The sequence below is a fragment of the Natrix helvetica genome, assembly GCF_964273705.1.
Source record: "Natrix helvetica genome assembly, chromosome: 5".
In the NCBI taxonomy this organism is placed as follows: Eukaryota; Metazoa; Chordata; class Lepidosauria; order Squamata; family Natricidae; genus Natrix; species Natrix helvetica.
The window spans coordinates 153,277,392-153,291,052 of NC_138551.1; the positions used below are offsets into that span (position 1 = coordinate 153,277,392).

A 13,661-nucleotide genomic window follows, 5' to 3' on the forward strand; every position below is an offset into this window, starting at 1 on the left:
TTTCGTGGCAGCTGGGTGGGCCGTTGTGGCACCCGCTACAACTTGTCAACAACATACACAACGGATTTATTTGGGGGCGGGGAGGGGGAGAAAGGAGGAGTGCTTGGGGGCGTCCGCCCCGCCGCGTGGCGCCTTTCCCGGCCGCTCTCCAGGGTGCTGAAGACGCGCGGCTGAGACAGCTGGAGGTCCGCCCTAAGCCGCTGGGGGGGGGGGAAGCCTGTTTGGGGGTGGGTGGCATTAATGCCCCCCCCCCCGAGAGCCAAAGCAGCATCTCAAGCTGAAATGTTGGGGGCAGGAGGGGGGTTTCACTCTGCCAACATGCCAGCTTCGGGTAGGGGGAGTTTGGGGGTCTGTCTGTCTGTCTACCAGGAAAGCTTGGTTATTTATAACGGCTGTAGAGAAGATCAGAATTACTTGTTTGTATATCTTTTTTCTCCCTTTCCTTTTCTTTCCTTTTCTTTCCTTTCCTTTCCCTCCCCTTTATCTTTTCCTTTCCCCCTTCCCTTCCTTTCCTTTTCTTTCCCCCTTTCCTTTCCTTCCCTCCCCTTCTTCTATCTTCCTTTCCTTCCTTCCCTTTCCCTTCCCTTTTTATCTTCCTTCCCTTTCCCTTTTATCTTCCTTCCCTTCCCTTTCTCTTCTCTCTTCCTCCTTTCCTTTCCTTTCCCTCCCTCCCTTTTCCTTCCACTCCCCCTCCCCTCCCCCCTTTTTCTTCTGTTTTCTTTTCTTCTTCTACGTGCCTCTCTTTCCATCTCTTTCTTCCCATTTCCCCCCCCTTCCCTCTTCCTCGGTATTACGTCCGTTTTCTCTTCCATTTCCTCGCCCCGCCCACCCCTTGAAGGGGAAAGACCACCCTGTGGCCACCCCCACCCCCAACCTGACCAACCGATCGGGCCCGGCATTCAGCTGGCAGCCAACAACCGGCACCCTCCGGGGCCACCCAGGGCCAGGCAGCCAGCCAGCCCTGCTTGGCAAAGTGGCGGCGAGTTCCGCGGGCCAGGCGGCGCTGGCCCTGAAGGGGCGGGGCGGCCCCGGCGTTCCAAGTGGGCGGGGCCAGGAGGGCATAAAAGGCCCCCGTCGGGTGGGGCAGAGCCAGCAGTTGCTTCTGCCGCCGCGCCGTCGGGCTGCTTCTGCCGCGCGCGTTACAGGCGGGATGAGTCCGGGAAGGAAAACAGGGGAGGCTTCGGAGCTGCGGAAGGTGAGGCGGAGCGGGGGAGACCCAGCCGCGTCCCTCGCCCCTTCCCCTGACCGGGCCCGTGGGACTGACCCCTCCTCTCCTCTCTCTCTCCTCCCGCAGAGCCTGAAGCCCCTGATGGAGAAGCGCCGCCGAGCGCGCATCAACTGCAGCCTTGGGCAGCTCAAGACGCTCATCCTTCCCCTGGTGGGCAAAGACGTGAGTGGCGAAGCCCCCTCCCCACGCCAGCCCCCCCAGGGCCCCCTGGCTGGCGGGAAAAGATTGTGGGGCCCTTTCCCACCCACCCCGGGATCGGGAGAGAGGGGAGAGCCCTTGACTCTACTAAGATGACCAATGAAGGAGAATATTTGCAGAGGGTTGAAATGGGGAGTGTCTCTGAGCTTGGGGGGGAGTTCACGCAGACGTTTTGCGACCCAACTAGGGAACATAGAAGGGAAGGGGGGTTGCGGAGTGGAGGAGGACTGTGGGGCCCTTGGTGCTCTCTGAGCTTGTTTGTTTTCTTACAGATGTTTCATGACCCAACTAGGGAACATCATCAGTGCTAGAAGGAGCTGCATATCAACTGAGAGCAACCCTCCCTCCATTCTAGCACTGATGATGTTCCCTAATTGGGTCATGAAACGTCTGCAAGAAAAAAACACCACACGCTCAGAGAGCACCATGGACCCCTCTGCAGGGACTCACTTAACAGCTGTGGCAAGAGAGGTCTTAAAATGGAGCAAAATCCACTTAACCCCTTGTCTCACTCAGCGACAGAATTGTTGGGCTCCATTGTGGTCGTAGGACTTGTGCCGAGTCCCTGGGCCTTCCCTTCTCTGCAGGGACTTCTTGGCAACATACTTGCGGGGTGTGTAATCTTGCCTTTTTTCCCGCATCTCAACAACAACCAAATGATTTTCTCCGTTCCCCTCCAGAATTCCTGCTATTCAAAACTGGAGAAAGCCGATATTTTGGAGATGACTGTTCAGTTCCTCAGGGACCTGCCGACGTCTTGCGGCACACTTCCGGGTGAGTCTGACAAGGGTTGCACCGTTGTGTGTCCTTGTGTTGACAGAACAAAGGTTTGAAAATTGACATTTTTAGCAGCGCGATCCCTAAACCTCAGATGGTGTACAAGCCATCCTTGAGTTACATTCGTTTTGTGAAGAAAGTGACTTAAGGACCATTTTTCACACTTACGACCGACTGTGGCATCCCCGTGGTCATGTGATCAAAATTCAGAGGCTTGCCAACTGGCATGGACTTATGACGGTTGAGTGTCCCAAGATCAGGCGATCGTGTTTTGCGATCTTTCAACAAGAAAAATCAAGGGGGGAAACTGGACTCACTAAACAGCCGTGGGACTCATTTAAGAACTGCAGGGATTCACTTAACAACGGCCCCGAGTCACTCTTGTCATTGCCGTCGTGACTTCCAAGGGTCACTAAACGAATTGTTTTAAGTCCAGAACTGCCCGAATCGGGGAATAATTTGAGTTTTTGCTTCCCGTAGGATCAGTGGATAGCTACTGCGAAGGGTACCACACCTGCCTGTCCCACTTTGCGACGCTGATCCCGAAGTACAACCTGTTGAGCCCGGAGGCTTGCAACCAGCTCTTGGCCCGCCTCCAGCAGACGTTCAAGGACTGCGATTGGCACCGCAACTGCACACACTCGGCAGAGGACTTGGCCCCAACGCAGCGGGTGGAGGCGCCCCTGGGCCCCGCTGGCCAAAGGGACCAGGAGGACTTTTGGGGGTGTTCCCCGCCCGCCCAGCCTCCCCTCCTGTGGAGACCCTGGTAAAGGGGGGGGGGAATCTTCACCCTGCCCAGTTTGGGACTTTTTTTTATAATCCCCCTCTCTGCCCCGGAAAAAAGATGTGTATGCGCCAGGAGTGTGGAAGGTGGTTTGATGTGTCTCTGCAGGAGTGCCTGTTCGGCCTTAAGACGCTTCTATATTTTTGACTCTTTTAAGTGCGCTCGATTTCCCCCCCCCCTTTTTTTTTTAAAAAGCAAAAACTTGTGGGTCAGTTCTTAGGGTTAACTATATTCCACATGGAAATCTGGTGTTTTGTTTAATTTAAACCATCTTTTTCTTTCTTTTTCTCGCTTTCTCTATCACTCTCTCTTTCTCCTCTTTCTCTCACTTTTCTTTCTTCCTTTCTCTTTGTCTCTTTCTCTCCTGTTCTTTCTCTTTCCATCTCTCTTTTTTCTCTTTCTCTCACTCTTTTTCTTTCTTTGTCTCTTTCTCTCCTTTCTCTTTCCATCTCTTTTTTCTCTTTCTCTCACTTTCTTTCTCTCTCTCTCTCTCTCTCTAACCTCAACCTCATAACCTCCTTTGTGGTTATTACACAAAAGGGCCACAGGCCAGTAACCCCCCCCCTCCGGGTGCTGCATTATAGAAAGTCCTCGACTTGCAACTGTTCTCCTTTGGTGACCAAAGTGACTGAGAAGAGTGACTGACAACCAGTCCTCACATGTATGACCATTTGCCACATCCCCACAGTCAGGTGATCAAATCACAGGCCCTTGTCAACCAGCGATCTTCCCAAACGGCTTCCCACAAGCACAGCTGGATTTGCTTAACGACCGTGTGATTCACTTAATAACAACAGCGATTCGCTTAAGAACCAATGGCGAAAAGGTCATAAAATCATGTGGGACTCCCTTAACGGCAGCATGGCTTAGTAATTTAAATTCTGGTCCCCAGCAGTGGTCGTAATTTGGGGATTGCCCTGCCTTGTTCTCCCTGGTGTGTACCTTTGCACAACTATTGGTACTTGCCAAAAAGACTGAACAGCACTTTAATTCTGTATATATATAAATAATATATGAGTACATTTTGATAGCCAATAAAAATGTCTGAATTGATTTTCAAACCCGTGTCAATTGTTTACTGCTTTTAATCTGATTTTTCAGCCAGAAGATGGACATGTTGCTGAGAATGTTACGCTTAAAAATATTGGTTCGTTTTCGGACATCTAAAAATGAGTTTTGAATGGGTTTTTTAAAAACTTCCGATTGTGTCATTTCATGTGTCATTTATTCCCGTTGCACAAAAAGCTTTGATGAACCACCCAGATTTATTCTTTAGGGGGGGAAAAAACTTTGAAAAGTTGAGAAGAAGAGACAAATCAGCTGGAATTTACCCAGATTTCATGTTTTAATAGGGGTTTTTTTCGGGATGGGGTGGGTGGGAGGAAGTGTTCAAGATAAGTATAATCTTTATTGTTATTGTACTTAAATACAACGAAATTGGTAATTGAAAGATAAATGAAAGGCCTAAAGAATTCTGCTCTGTGTTGGTTTTTCTACTTTGTTTTATTTAAGCCACAAAATCAGAGTTGAACTGAATTAATCCAGAGATTTCTCGCTGAAGTGGGGGAAGCAGACAAGACTTAAGGAAACGTTTATTGAAAATTGAAGGCACAGATAAATTTGACACATATTTTTTTTTAAAAAGAGGGAAAGTAGAAGCGAAGGGATGGAAAAAGAGGAAGACAGAGAGAGAGGAGAGAGAGAGAATGAGAAAAAGACAAAAAGAAAGAGATGGAGAAAGAGAGTGATAGAAGGAGAAAGAAAAAGAAGGATAAAAAGAGAAAGACAGAGAAAAGAGAGTTTGGAAAAACACAGACATTTAACCCAAAAACCCCAGCCTATTTCCCCCTCCACACCTTCCCTGCCATCGGGACTTCTGTCAGCCATTTATCAAGCATGTGTCGGGCAGTTCTGCAGGCGCTCTGTGAATTTTCGGACGCCGCCTTCCTTGTGCATTCCGTGTGCTGTCACTTCTTTCTAGAAACAACCTGTAATTGCTTTTTGATGGCTCACTTGGGAGGTTTCAAAAGCAGACAGGTAATTAACTGCCTCAGGCGAAGAACCGCACCTCTTTCTCTCTTTCTTTCTCTTTCCCTCATTCCATTTCTCTCTTTTCGGACTCTCTGTCTCTTTCTGTCTTTCTCTTTCTGTCTCTCTTGTTCTATCTTTCTTTCTCTCTCTCTCTCTCTTTCTCTTTCTTTTTTTTCTCTTTTCGTCTTTTTTCTGTCTCTTTTTATCTTTTTTTCTTTCTCTTTCTGGATCTGTCTTTCTCTGCCTCTCTTTTTCTTTCTCCCCCCCTCTCTCTGTTTTTCCCTTTTTCTCTTTCCTTCTCTCTTTTTCTTTTTCTCTTTATTTTGCTTTCTCCCTCTGTCTCTTTCTCTGCCTTTCTGTCTTTCCCTTTCTCTATTTCTTTCTCTGTCTTTCTCTTTTTCTCTGTCTTTTTTCTTTTTGTCTCTTTATCTTTTTTCTCTTTCTGTCTCTGTCTTTCTCTGCCTCTCTTTTTCTCTTTCCTTCTGTTTTTCTTTTTCTCATTCTTTTACTTTCCCCTTCTATCTCTTTCTCTGCCTCTCTTTCTCTCTGTCTCTTTCTATCTCTCTTTTTTCTGTCTGTCTGTCTCTTTTTCTTTTTGTATCTTTCTCTGCCTCCTTCTGTCTTTCTTCCCCCCCTCTCTTTCTCTCCCTCTCTCTCTGTCTCTGTTGAACAGCACACCTGGGCTACTCTGAGAAGTTCTTAAGGAATCACAGAGAGTCCTCGACTTATAACAGCTCACTTAGTGACTTGAAATGACAACAGCTCTGAAGCAACAGACTTAGGACTGCTTTTCACACTTACAACTGTTGCTGCATTCCTGTGGTCACGATTAAAATTATGGTCACACGTTGAGGACTACCAGTATTAAATAAACATAAAACAAATTGGTGCATCCTTCCCACCCTCAGATTCCATTCGAACCCTTGGCATCTGGGGCTCAAATCTGATTTTTTTGGGGGGGGGGGATTTAAACAACCGTCTCCTTGGGTTGCGTCGCAGCCGGCAAGTTTCACGGGTGAATTTTTGGGGCTGACCCAGCTCATTTTAAATGCCACTGAGAAAACCTGGTGAAGCCAGAGCCAAGGGAAGGTTTCAGACGTCCAATTAGGAGCTGCAAATCCGGTTCCTCCTAATTGGGACACCGAGGGATGACTGCAGCCAAATGACAGGTGAGATTTAAACACGCGGCAAATATTTCCTCCCCCCCCCCCCATGCAAATTTGTCGCCCGATCGAGCGCCGGGAAAGAGAGTTGCAATTGTTTAATTACTAGCTGGAAACCCTGGGCTGACGCCGACCTATTTCCCAAATCCAGAAAGGCAGCCGGGAGGGAGCCGAACCTGTTGAAAAGGATTAGAAAATTAAAAGTTAAAAAGCAGCTCTCACCCCCCCCCCCCCGCCCCGAAGGGTCTGGGCTGAAGCAGCGATACTCGGCAGGGATTCCAGCAAAAGCCCCTTCGGCTGCGGCAATCTGTGATTTTGTGGAATTTGCCACGTCTGGGTTTGGAGGCCAGAGGAGACTCTGGCGTTGTAGATCGGGATCCAGAGATAGAGAGAGAATGACAGGATGGGAGGAGAGAAAGAGAGGACGGAAGGAAGGAAGGAAGGAAGGAGGGAGGGAGGGAGGGAGGGAGGGAGGGAGGGAGGGTGGGTGGGTGGGTGGGTGGGTGGGTGGATGGATGGATGGAGATAGATGACAGATAGATAGATAGATAGATAGATAGATAGATAGATAGATAGATAGATAGATAGACAGACAGACAGACAGACAGACAGACAGAGAAACAGACAGACAGATGATTGATAGATTGGATTGGAAGGATGGATGGATAGACAGAAAGACAGATAAACAGACAGGCAGACAGATGGATAATGGATGGATGGATGAATGGATAGATAGATATGACAAGCAGATAGATAATGATCTAGATAGAAAGATAGACAGGTGATGGATGGATAGATAGATAGATAGACAGACAAAGAGATAGATAGATGATGCAGACAGAAAGACAGATGGATAGAATAGATAGATGATTGATATATATAGGATGGAGGGAGGGAGGGAGGGACAGACAGAAGACAGAGGGATAAGGGATGGATGGATGGATAGATATGACAAGCAGATAGATAATGAGCTAGATAGAAAGATAGACAGGTGATGGGTGGATAGATAGATAGATAGATAGATAGATAGATAGATAGATAGATAGATAGATAGATAGATAGACAGACAGACAGACAAAGAGATAGATAGATAGATAGATAGATAGATAGATAGATAGATAGATAGATAGATAGATAGATAGATAGATGGATGATGCAGACAGAAAGACAGACAGATAGAATAGATAGATGATTGATAGATAGGATGGTTGGATGGAGGGACAGACAGACAGGTGGATAAGGGATGGATGGATAGATAGATATGACAAGCAGATAGATAATGATATAGATAAAAAGATAGACAGATGATGGATGGATGGATGGATGGATAGAAAGACAGACAGATAGATACAGACAGAACGCTAGACGGATATAATAGATAGATAGATAAAGAGAGAGAATGGATGGATAGATAAATAGATGATAGATAGATACATAGATAGATAGACAGACAGATGATGGATGGATAGATATATGATACAGGCAGACAGAGAGGCAGACACAGAGAAGGAGAAAGAGAGAGAGAGAAATGGGTGGATGGATAAATAGAGGATAGATAGATAGATGGATAGATAGATATAATATAGATATATAGGAAAAAGGATATGTAGAAGATAGGTGATGAAAGAAAGAAAGAAAGAAAGAAAGAAAGAAAGAAAGAAAGAAAGAAAGAAAGAAAAAGAAAATACAGATGGTCTCTGAAGGGACCCTCCCAAGTTTCTTGGGCTGTGAAGGCGAGGTGGGGGGGGGGAGACAGAGGGGGACTTTGAGACTTTCTGTCCATGTAACTTTCCAATGAAAATCGGGCTTTCCACTCCCGGCTGAGGCCCCTTATCTGATCTAGCTGGCAAGGCAGACGGCAGGAATTTCTCTCCAGCTGCTGCTGAGAACCTGCCCGCCTGCCAAGGGCAAGGTGCCTTCGCTTAGATACCCCCTCAGGGCAGGGAGAAGAATCTCGGTTGGCCTCCGGATGACGCCTTCTTCTTTCTTCACTGGAGGAAAATACCTGAGCCTTTTTGTCAGGCGGTGGCGAGTTTCTCCTTTCAGCCTGTGGGATTTTTTTTTGGTAAAGTTTAAAAGTTTTAAAAGGTTTTTTAAAAAGTTTTAAAAGAAGTTTTAAAGAAATTTTTAAAAAGTTTTTAGTTACTTTTAAAGTTTTAAAAAAGTTTTAAAAAAGTTTTTAAAGTTTCTTTTCAGTTTCAAAGAAAACGTTTTAAAGTTAGTTTTAAGTCACTTAAGTCCCAAATCACTTTTTGTGGTGTTGTCACTTCAAATGGCCACTAAATGAACGGTTGTAAGTCGAGAACTACCTGCACTTTGCAGAGCTGCTAAACCAAGACACAAATCTTGGTTGCTTTGCAGAGGGGCAAGTTACCCCAAGAAGCAAGCCATGGTTTAATGGTGGTTTAATCATAGCTGTCTAATGCCAACTTTCTAGAAACTCTTATCTCTGTGTCTCTTGGGAAACCACGAGGGCTAGAAACTTAGCTTTGCCCAAGGTAGAAGAAGGCAGGATCCTTCAGAGTGGGGTCCTGGAGGTCATCTAGGCCAACCCCCAACTCTGAGCAAGGGGGTGGTGGGGCTAGAAGACCTCCGAGGTCCCTTCGAGAACATTTCTTGTGTTCCCAGATCAATCAAGCCAACATGGTAGCATCTCCTTTGTGGTTTTGCTTTTTTCCCTGACCTCGGGGAAACCGAGTCACGTACCTCGGCCGCAACAGCGCAAGGGAAGCCAGCCGCCTGGACTTGTTCCACCCCGTGCTCAGCTCAGCCACCCACATGGCTTGCGGCGGGGTGAATAAGCAGTTTCGCTGAGTGGTTACAGAGACCGGGCGAGGCCTCCATGCCCCTGGGGCACCTGGCACCCGTCGGCCGTGCGCTCCTGCCCGAAAAGCGTGGGAAAAAAGGCCCTTTTGGCCCTGCGAGGGGCTGGGCGGAGGCCTCCGTGGGGTGGCCCCAGGCAAAGAATGTGCTCGGCCTTCCTGGGAGAGAGTTATGGGGCTTCCGTCCAAGGCTTCGGGCGTCCCGCTTGGAAAAAGGGATTTACCCAGGAAAAGGGGGCAAGGAATCGTTTGCACAGTTTCCCTGGTTGTTGTTTTGTTGTGGTTGTTATTTTGCGAGTCCCTGAGTTGCAAATGAGAACTAAAATTGGGGGGGGGGGGATTGGCACTCGCCCCCGCCTGCATTTTTAATTTGTTTATTATTTTGTTTATTATTATATTTATTTTATTATTTATTTTATTTATTTTATTTATTATTTTATTTATTTTATTTATTATTTTATTTATTTTATTTATTTTATTTATTTATTTTATTTTATTTATTTATTTTATTTATTTTATTTATTTTATTTATTTTATTTATTTTATTTATTTTATTTATTTTATTTATTTTACTTTATTTTATTTATTTTATTTATTTTATTTATTTTACTTTATTTTATTTTATTTATTTTATTTTATTTATTTTATTTATTTTACTTTATTTTATTTTATTTTACTTTATTTTATATTTTATTTTATATTTTATTTTATATTTTATTTATATATTTTATTTTGTTTGTGAAACATGTACAAGGTAACAGGCAGAAGTATGAACAGAAACACGTACAAAGGAAGTCAATGCAGATAAATGGGGACAGCAGGAGAGGGACGGAAGTAACACTGGTGGGCTTTTGCACGAACCCTTTACAGACCTCTGAGGAATGGGGGTGAGGCCCCCTCCCCAAAATCCATCAGGGTGAAGAAGAAAATAAGTAAACACAACAACGGAAGGAGGGAGGAAGGAGAGGAAAAGAAGAAAGGGGAAAGGAGAGGAAGTGAGGGAGGGCTAGTAAGAGTAGGAGAGAGGGAGGGTAGGGAGAGGAAGAAGAGAGGAGGAGTGGGGGAGAGGGAGGGGAAGGAGAAAAGATAAAGGAGAGGAGGAAAGAAGAAGGGAGGTTGGGAAGAAAGAAGGAAGGAGTAGGGTAGTAGTAAAATAAGATGGATGCATGGAGTGGCACGAAAGAGACCCCGATTACGTCTTTAAAATTTTAAATGAATTGTGATCAATGTTAAAAGAGAACATATCAATATGAATAGTACTTGTGAGAATGTGTATTCGTGAATGTATATATGAGAAAGAAAAATAAAACTTTTTTTTTTAAAGGAACGGCGTGAGGTCGACTGTAGGCAGTCTAAGGTTAAAGTTTTGGGGGTTTGGGGATGTAACAACGGAGTCGAGTAGAGCATTCCAGGTGTGGAGGAGCCCCCCCCCCGTTTTCTGCAATCATGTTTGGAGGGGCTTACCTTTATTGTCCTTTCTGTCTTTCTTTGAAATGTTTTTATTAAACTTTTTTTTCCTTTTTTAAAAAAAACACAAGTATCACCTTTGCAACATTTCCACATCGCTAAGGCTCCATTATACTCTTTTTATCCATACATACATGTATACCTTTATATATATCTATATATCTATTTTTACACATTTTTGTCCTTCTCTTAATCTGCTCTCTGAAATGAGCCAAAAAAAAAAAAAAAAAATCCCTGCCAGAAAAAAGCAGAGATGTTGATTTTGCTCCTTTGGGGAGTTTCCATTTCTGTTTTTTTTTTTAACTGGAGACTCCAGAATGAATATTTTCAGGCTGGTTTGAAGGGGTTTCGCCAGTTCTTGGAAGCGTGTTGGGCCAAAGTGTGCACAAAGCACAGTTAGTTTGTGAAGGGAAGCACACAGGGCTGGTGTTGCCAGGGGAAAAAAGATGGAGAAACTGCAAACGGAAGGATGGATTGGACGAGGGGGGAAGAAATACCGAATGAATCTCTTGTGGGTTTTGGCACGAAGGGGGAATTAAAAGCGACAAAGGTTGGAGTTTAAATTTGAGAAGAGGAAGGAAGAAGAGATGAAAGAAAAGGAGAGGAGGGAGGGAGGAAGAAAGAATGGAAGGAAACAAAAAAAGAAGAGAAAATGGAAAGAGGATAGAAGGAAGGGAGGAAAGAAGGGAAAAGGAAAGAAGGAAGAGAAGGAAGAAAAAATGAAAGGAAGGATGCATGGGAGAGGGGAAGGGAGGGAGGGAGAATAGGAAGAAGGAGGAGGGAGGAAGAGAGGAAGGAAGGAAGGGAAAAGGAGAGAAGAAAGAGGATTAAAAAATGAAGGGAGGAAGGATAGATGGGAGAGAGGAAGGGAGGAAGGCTTGAAAGAAAGAAAGAAAAAGAAAAAAGAGAGGAAGAAAGAAAAGGTTGAAAGAAGGAGAGAGAGGGAAGAAGGAAGGAAAAAGGGGGAGGAAAAAAGAAGAAAGGAAGGAAAGAAGAAAGGAAGGAAGGAGAGAAGAAAGGAAGGAAAAGAGGGACAGAAGAAGGGAGGGAGGAGGGAAGGGGGATAGGAATGAAATAAGAAGGAAGGAAAAGAGGGATAGAAGAAGGGAGGCAGAACGAAGGAACGTAAAAAAGAATGGGAGGAAGCGGGAGAGATGAAAGGAGAGAACTGAAACGAGAAACTGAAATGCAAGAGATTTGGAAACACTACAAAACAAGAAAAACAAAGCGCCCCAACTTCCAACACAGGAGGGGGGAAACCACTGTGTTTCCCCCCTCCACTGCCCATCCCAGGCTCCCCACCCCACCCCACCCGGTGGCTCCCTGGGTGCCAGCTGCTCCCCACCGGAGGCGGGAGGAGGTATGCGCCCTGCAGCCCGAGAACGGCTCCCGAGCCCCGCGGGCAAGGGACGGCTCCCAGTTTCGATCTGGCTGCAGTCCAGCGGGTGCCGTGAGTCACCCAGGCTTCCTCCGGCTTCCCCACCCGTCTCGGGGCAGTGTGGCAATCCCCAGGGCTCGGCTTTGCCAAAGACGCGAGACGTGGGAATTGGCAACGGCGGGGCAGGCGCAGGGCTGTGGCCTTGCCTGGGTGGAGGGGGTGGGGGCTGGGGGGGGGGGTAGAGGAAAGCCCCCGGGGCAGCAGGAGGAGAACCAGGTCACAATTTTTGGGGAAAACCACCCCTAGTTTCTCTCAGGACCCGGGGAGGAATTGTGCGTCCTTGCCTGATTGACAAGTGTGAATTCCTCCAACTTGGTCTTCCCATGGACATTTCCCTGGGGTCTCCTTTTGCAAACCCTTGAGGGGGGGAAGCTTGGGGTGCCGGGTAGAAAGTGCTGCTTCCTCATACCCCCCTCTTCCCCCCCCCAGCTGACAGTAGTTCATGGACACTCATCCTTCAACCAGGGAAGATTATCAGATTCCCAAAGGAATCCTCAACCTCATTGCGGAAGGAGAGGTGGGGGGGGGGGAATAAAGTAGAAAAACAAAAGCTGCTGAAAAGCCCCCCCCCCTGCATCTAAAGGGGAAACCTCAGCTGGGATCAAGTGACTTCATTTGGGGTTCAGCAAGGCCACTCAAGGCCACGGACGGGCCCTGGGTCAGCCTAACTTTCTCCTCGAATAATTAAATGATAGATGATAGATATAGATAGATAGATAGATAGATAGATAGATGATAGATAGATAGATAGATAGATAGATAGATGATATAGATAATTTGATATGATATAGGTAATAGATACAGATGATACAAAGGGATAGATAGATGATAATACACAGAGGAATACAGATGGACTGATGGAGATAGATAGGATAGATAGATAGATAGATAGATAGATAGATGATAGATAGATAGATGATAGATAGATAGATAGATGGTAGAAATTTGATAGATATTAGAATGAGAGAGAGAGAGAGAGAGAGAGAGAGAGAGGGAGGGAGGGAGGGAGGGAGGGAGGGAGGGAGAGGGAGAGAGAAGTTAGACAGACAGACAGGAGAGATGAGAGATAAAGGGCAGAAATCTTGGCTCATAAGCTTCAATCAAAGGAAATATCACCCGCAAGCGTACACTTTGGGGTTGATCTGGATGACCTCTGGGGGACCCTCCCTTTTCTTCTAACTGAACTGATGAATTAGGTGGCCTTACGTCTTTACGAGGGCTTCTCAGACCCCAAAGGAGTCAAAGGCCTCTCCTGGCCAGGATCAAACGTGGCATCTGACCTTGGACGGTCCTTGGCCAAGCCCACCAGCAACGGTTTGGCCTCCCGGAAAAGGGAAAAGGCTCCGGTGACAGCAGCAGAGGACGAGATCCGAACACGGCTCGGGAGCCCCTCCAAGCGGGGGAGAAAACAGCTCCCCCCCTTCCTCGGCCGATGCCGGACGCTGCCTTTCGTCCCTCTGCAAGACTCTCTCTCAACTCTGCCTAGTCTTTAATTCTTAAAATCCCTCCCTCCCTTTCTCTCCTTCTTTCTTCCCTCTCTCCTTCCTTCCTTGCTCCCTCCCTCCCTCCCTTTCTCTCCTTCTTTCTTCCCTCTCTCCTTCCTTCCTTGCTCCCTCCCTCCCTCCCTCTCCTTTCTTCCCTCTCCTTCCTTGCTTGCTCCCTTTCTCTCTACCCTCTCTCCTTCTTTCCTTGCTCCCTTCCTCTCCTTCTTTCTTCCCTCTCTCCTTCCTTCCTTGCTACCTCCCTCCCTCTC

General features: G+C 46.5%; 1 protein-coding gene across 2 annotated transcripts; it reads left to right on the plus strand.

Annotated features, from left to right (window-relative positions):
• The first annotated feature begins 1,107 nt into the window (after window positions 1-1,107).
• On the plus strand, window positions 1,108-4,114 carry LOC309393467 (transcription factor HES-2-like). 2 transcript variants are annotated; one of them, XM_081955740.1, is made up of 4 exons: window positions 1,108-1,195; window positions 1,295-1,390; window positions 2,107-2,200; window positions 2,684-4,114. In XM_081955740.1, the coding sequence occupies exons 1-4, from the start codon at window positions 1,151-1,153 to the stop codon at window positions 2,971-2,973; spliced, it is 525 nt and encodes a 174-aa protein (XP_081811866.1). In that variant the 5' UTR covers window positions 1,108-1,150; the 3' UTR covers window positions 2,974-4,114. The 2 variants fall into 2 exon arrangements, with proteins under 2 accessions (XP_081811866.1, XP_081811867.1); XM_081955741.1 differs by having other exon boundaries at window positions 2,690-4,114.
• The last annotated feature ends 9,547 nt before the right edge of the window (window positions 4,115-13,661 follow it).

Excerpts from the sequence above, each read along its gene's own strand:
- LOC309393467 (XM_081955740.1), top strand. The coding sequence starts at position 1,151 with ATGAGTCCGGGAAGGAAAACAGGGGAGGCTTCGGAGCTGCGGAAG. Across the intron at positions 1,391-2,106 it reads TTCCCCTGGTGGGCAAAGAC|AATTCCTGCTATTCAAAACT; the intron begins GTGAGTGGCGAA and ends GTTCCCCTCCAG. Across the intron at positions 2,201-2,683 it reads GTCTTGCGGCACACTTCCGG|GATCAGTGGATAGCTACTGC; the intron begins GTGAGTCTGACA and ends TGCTTCCCGTAG.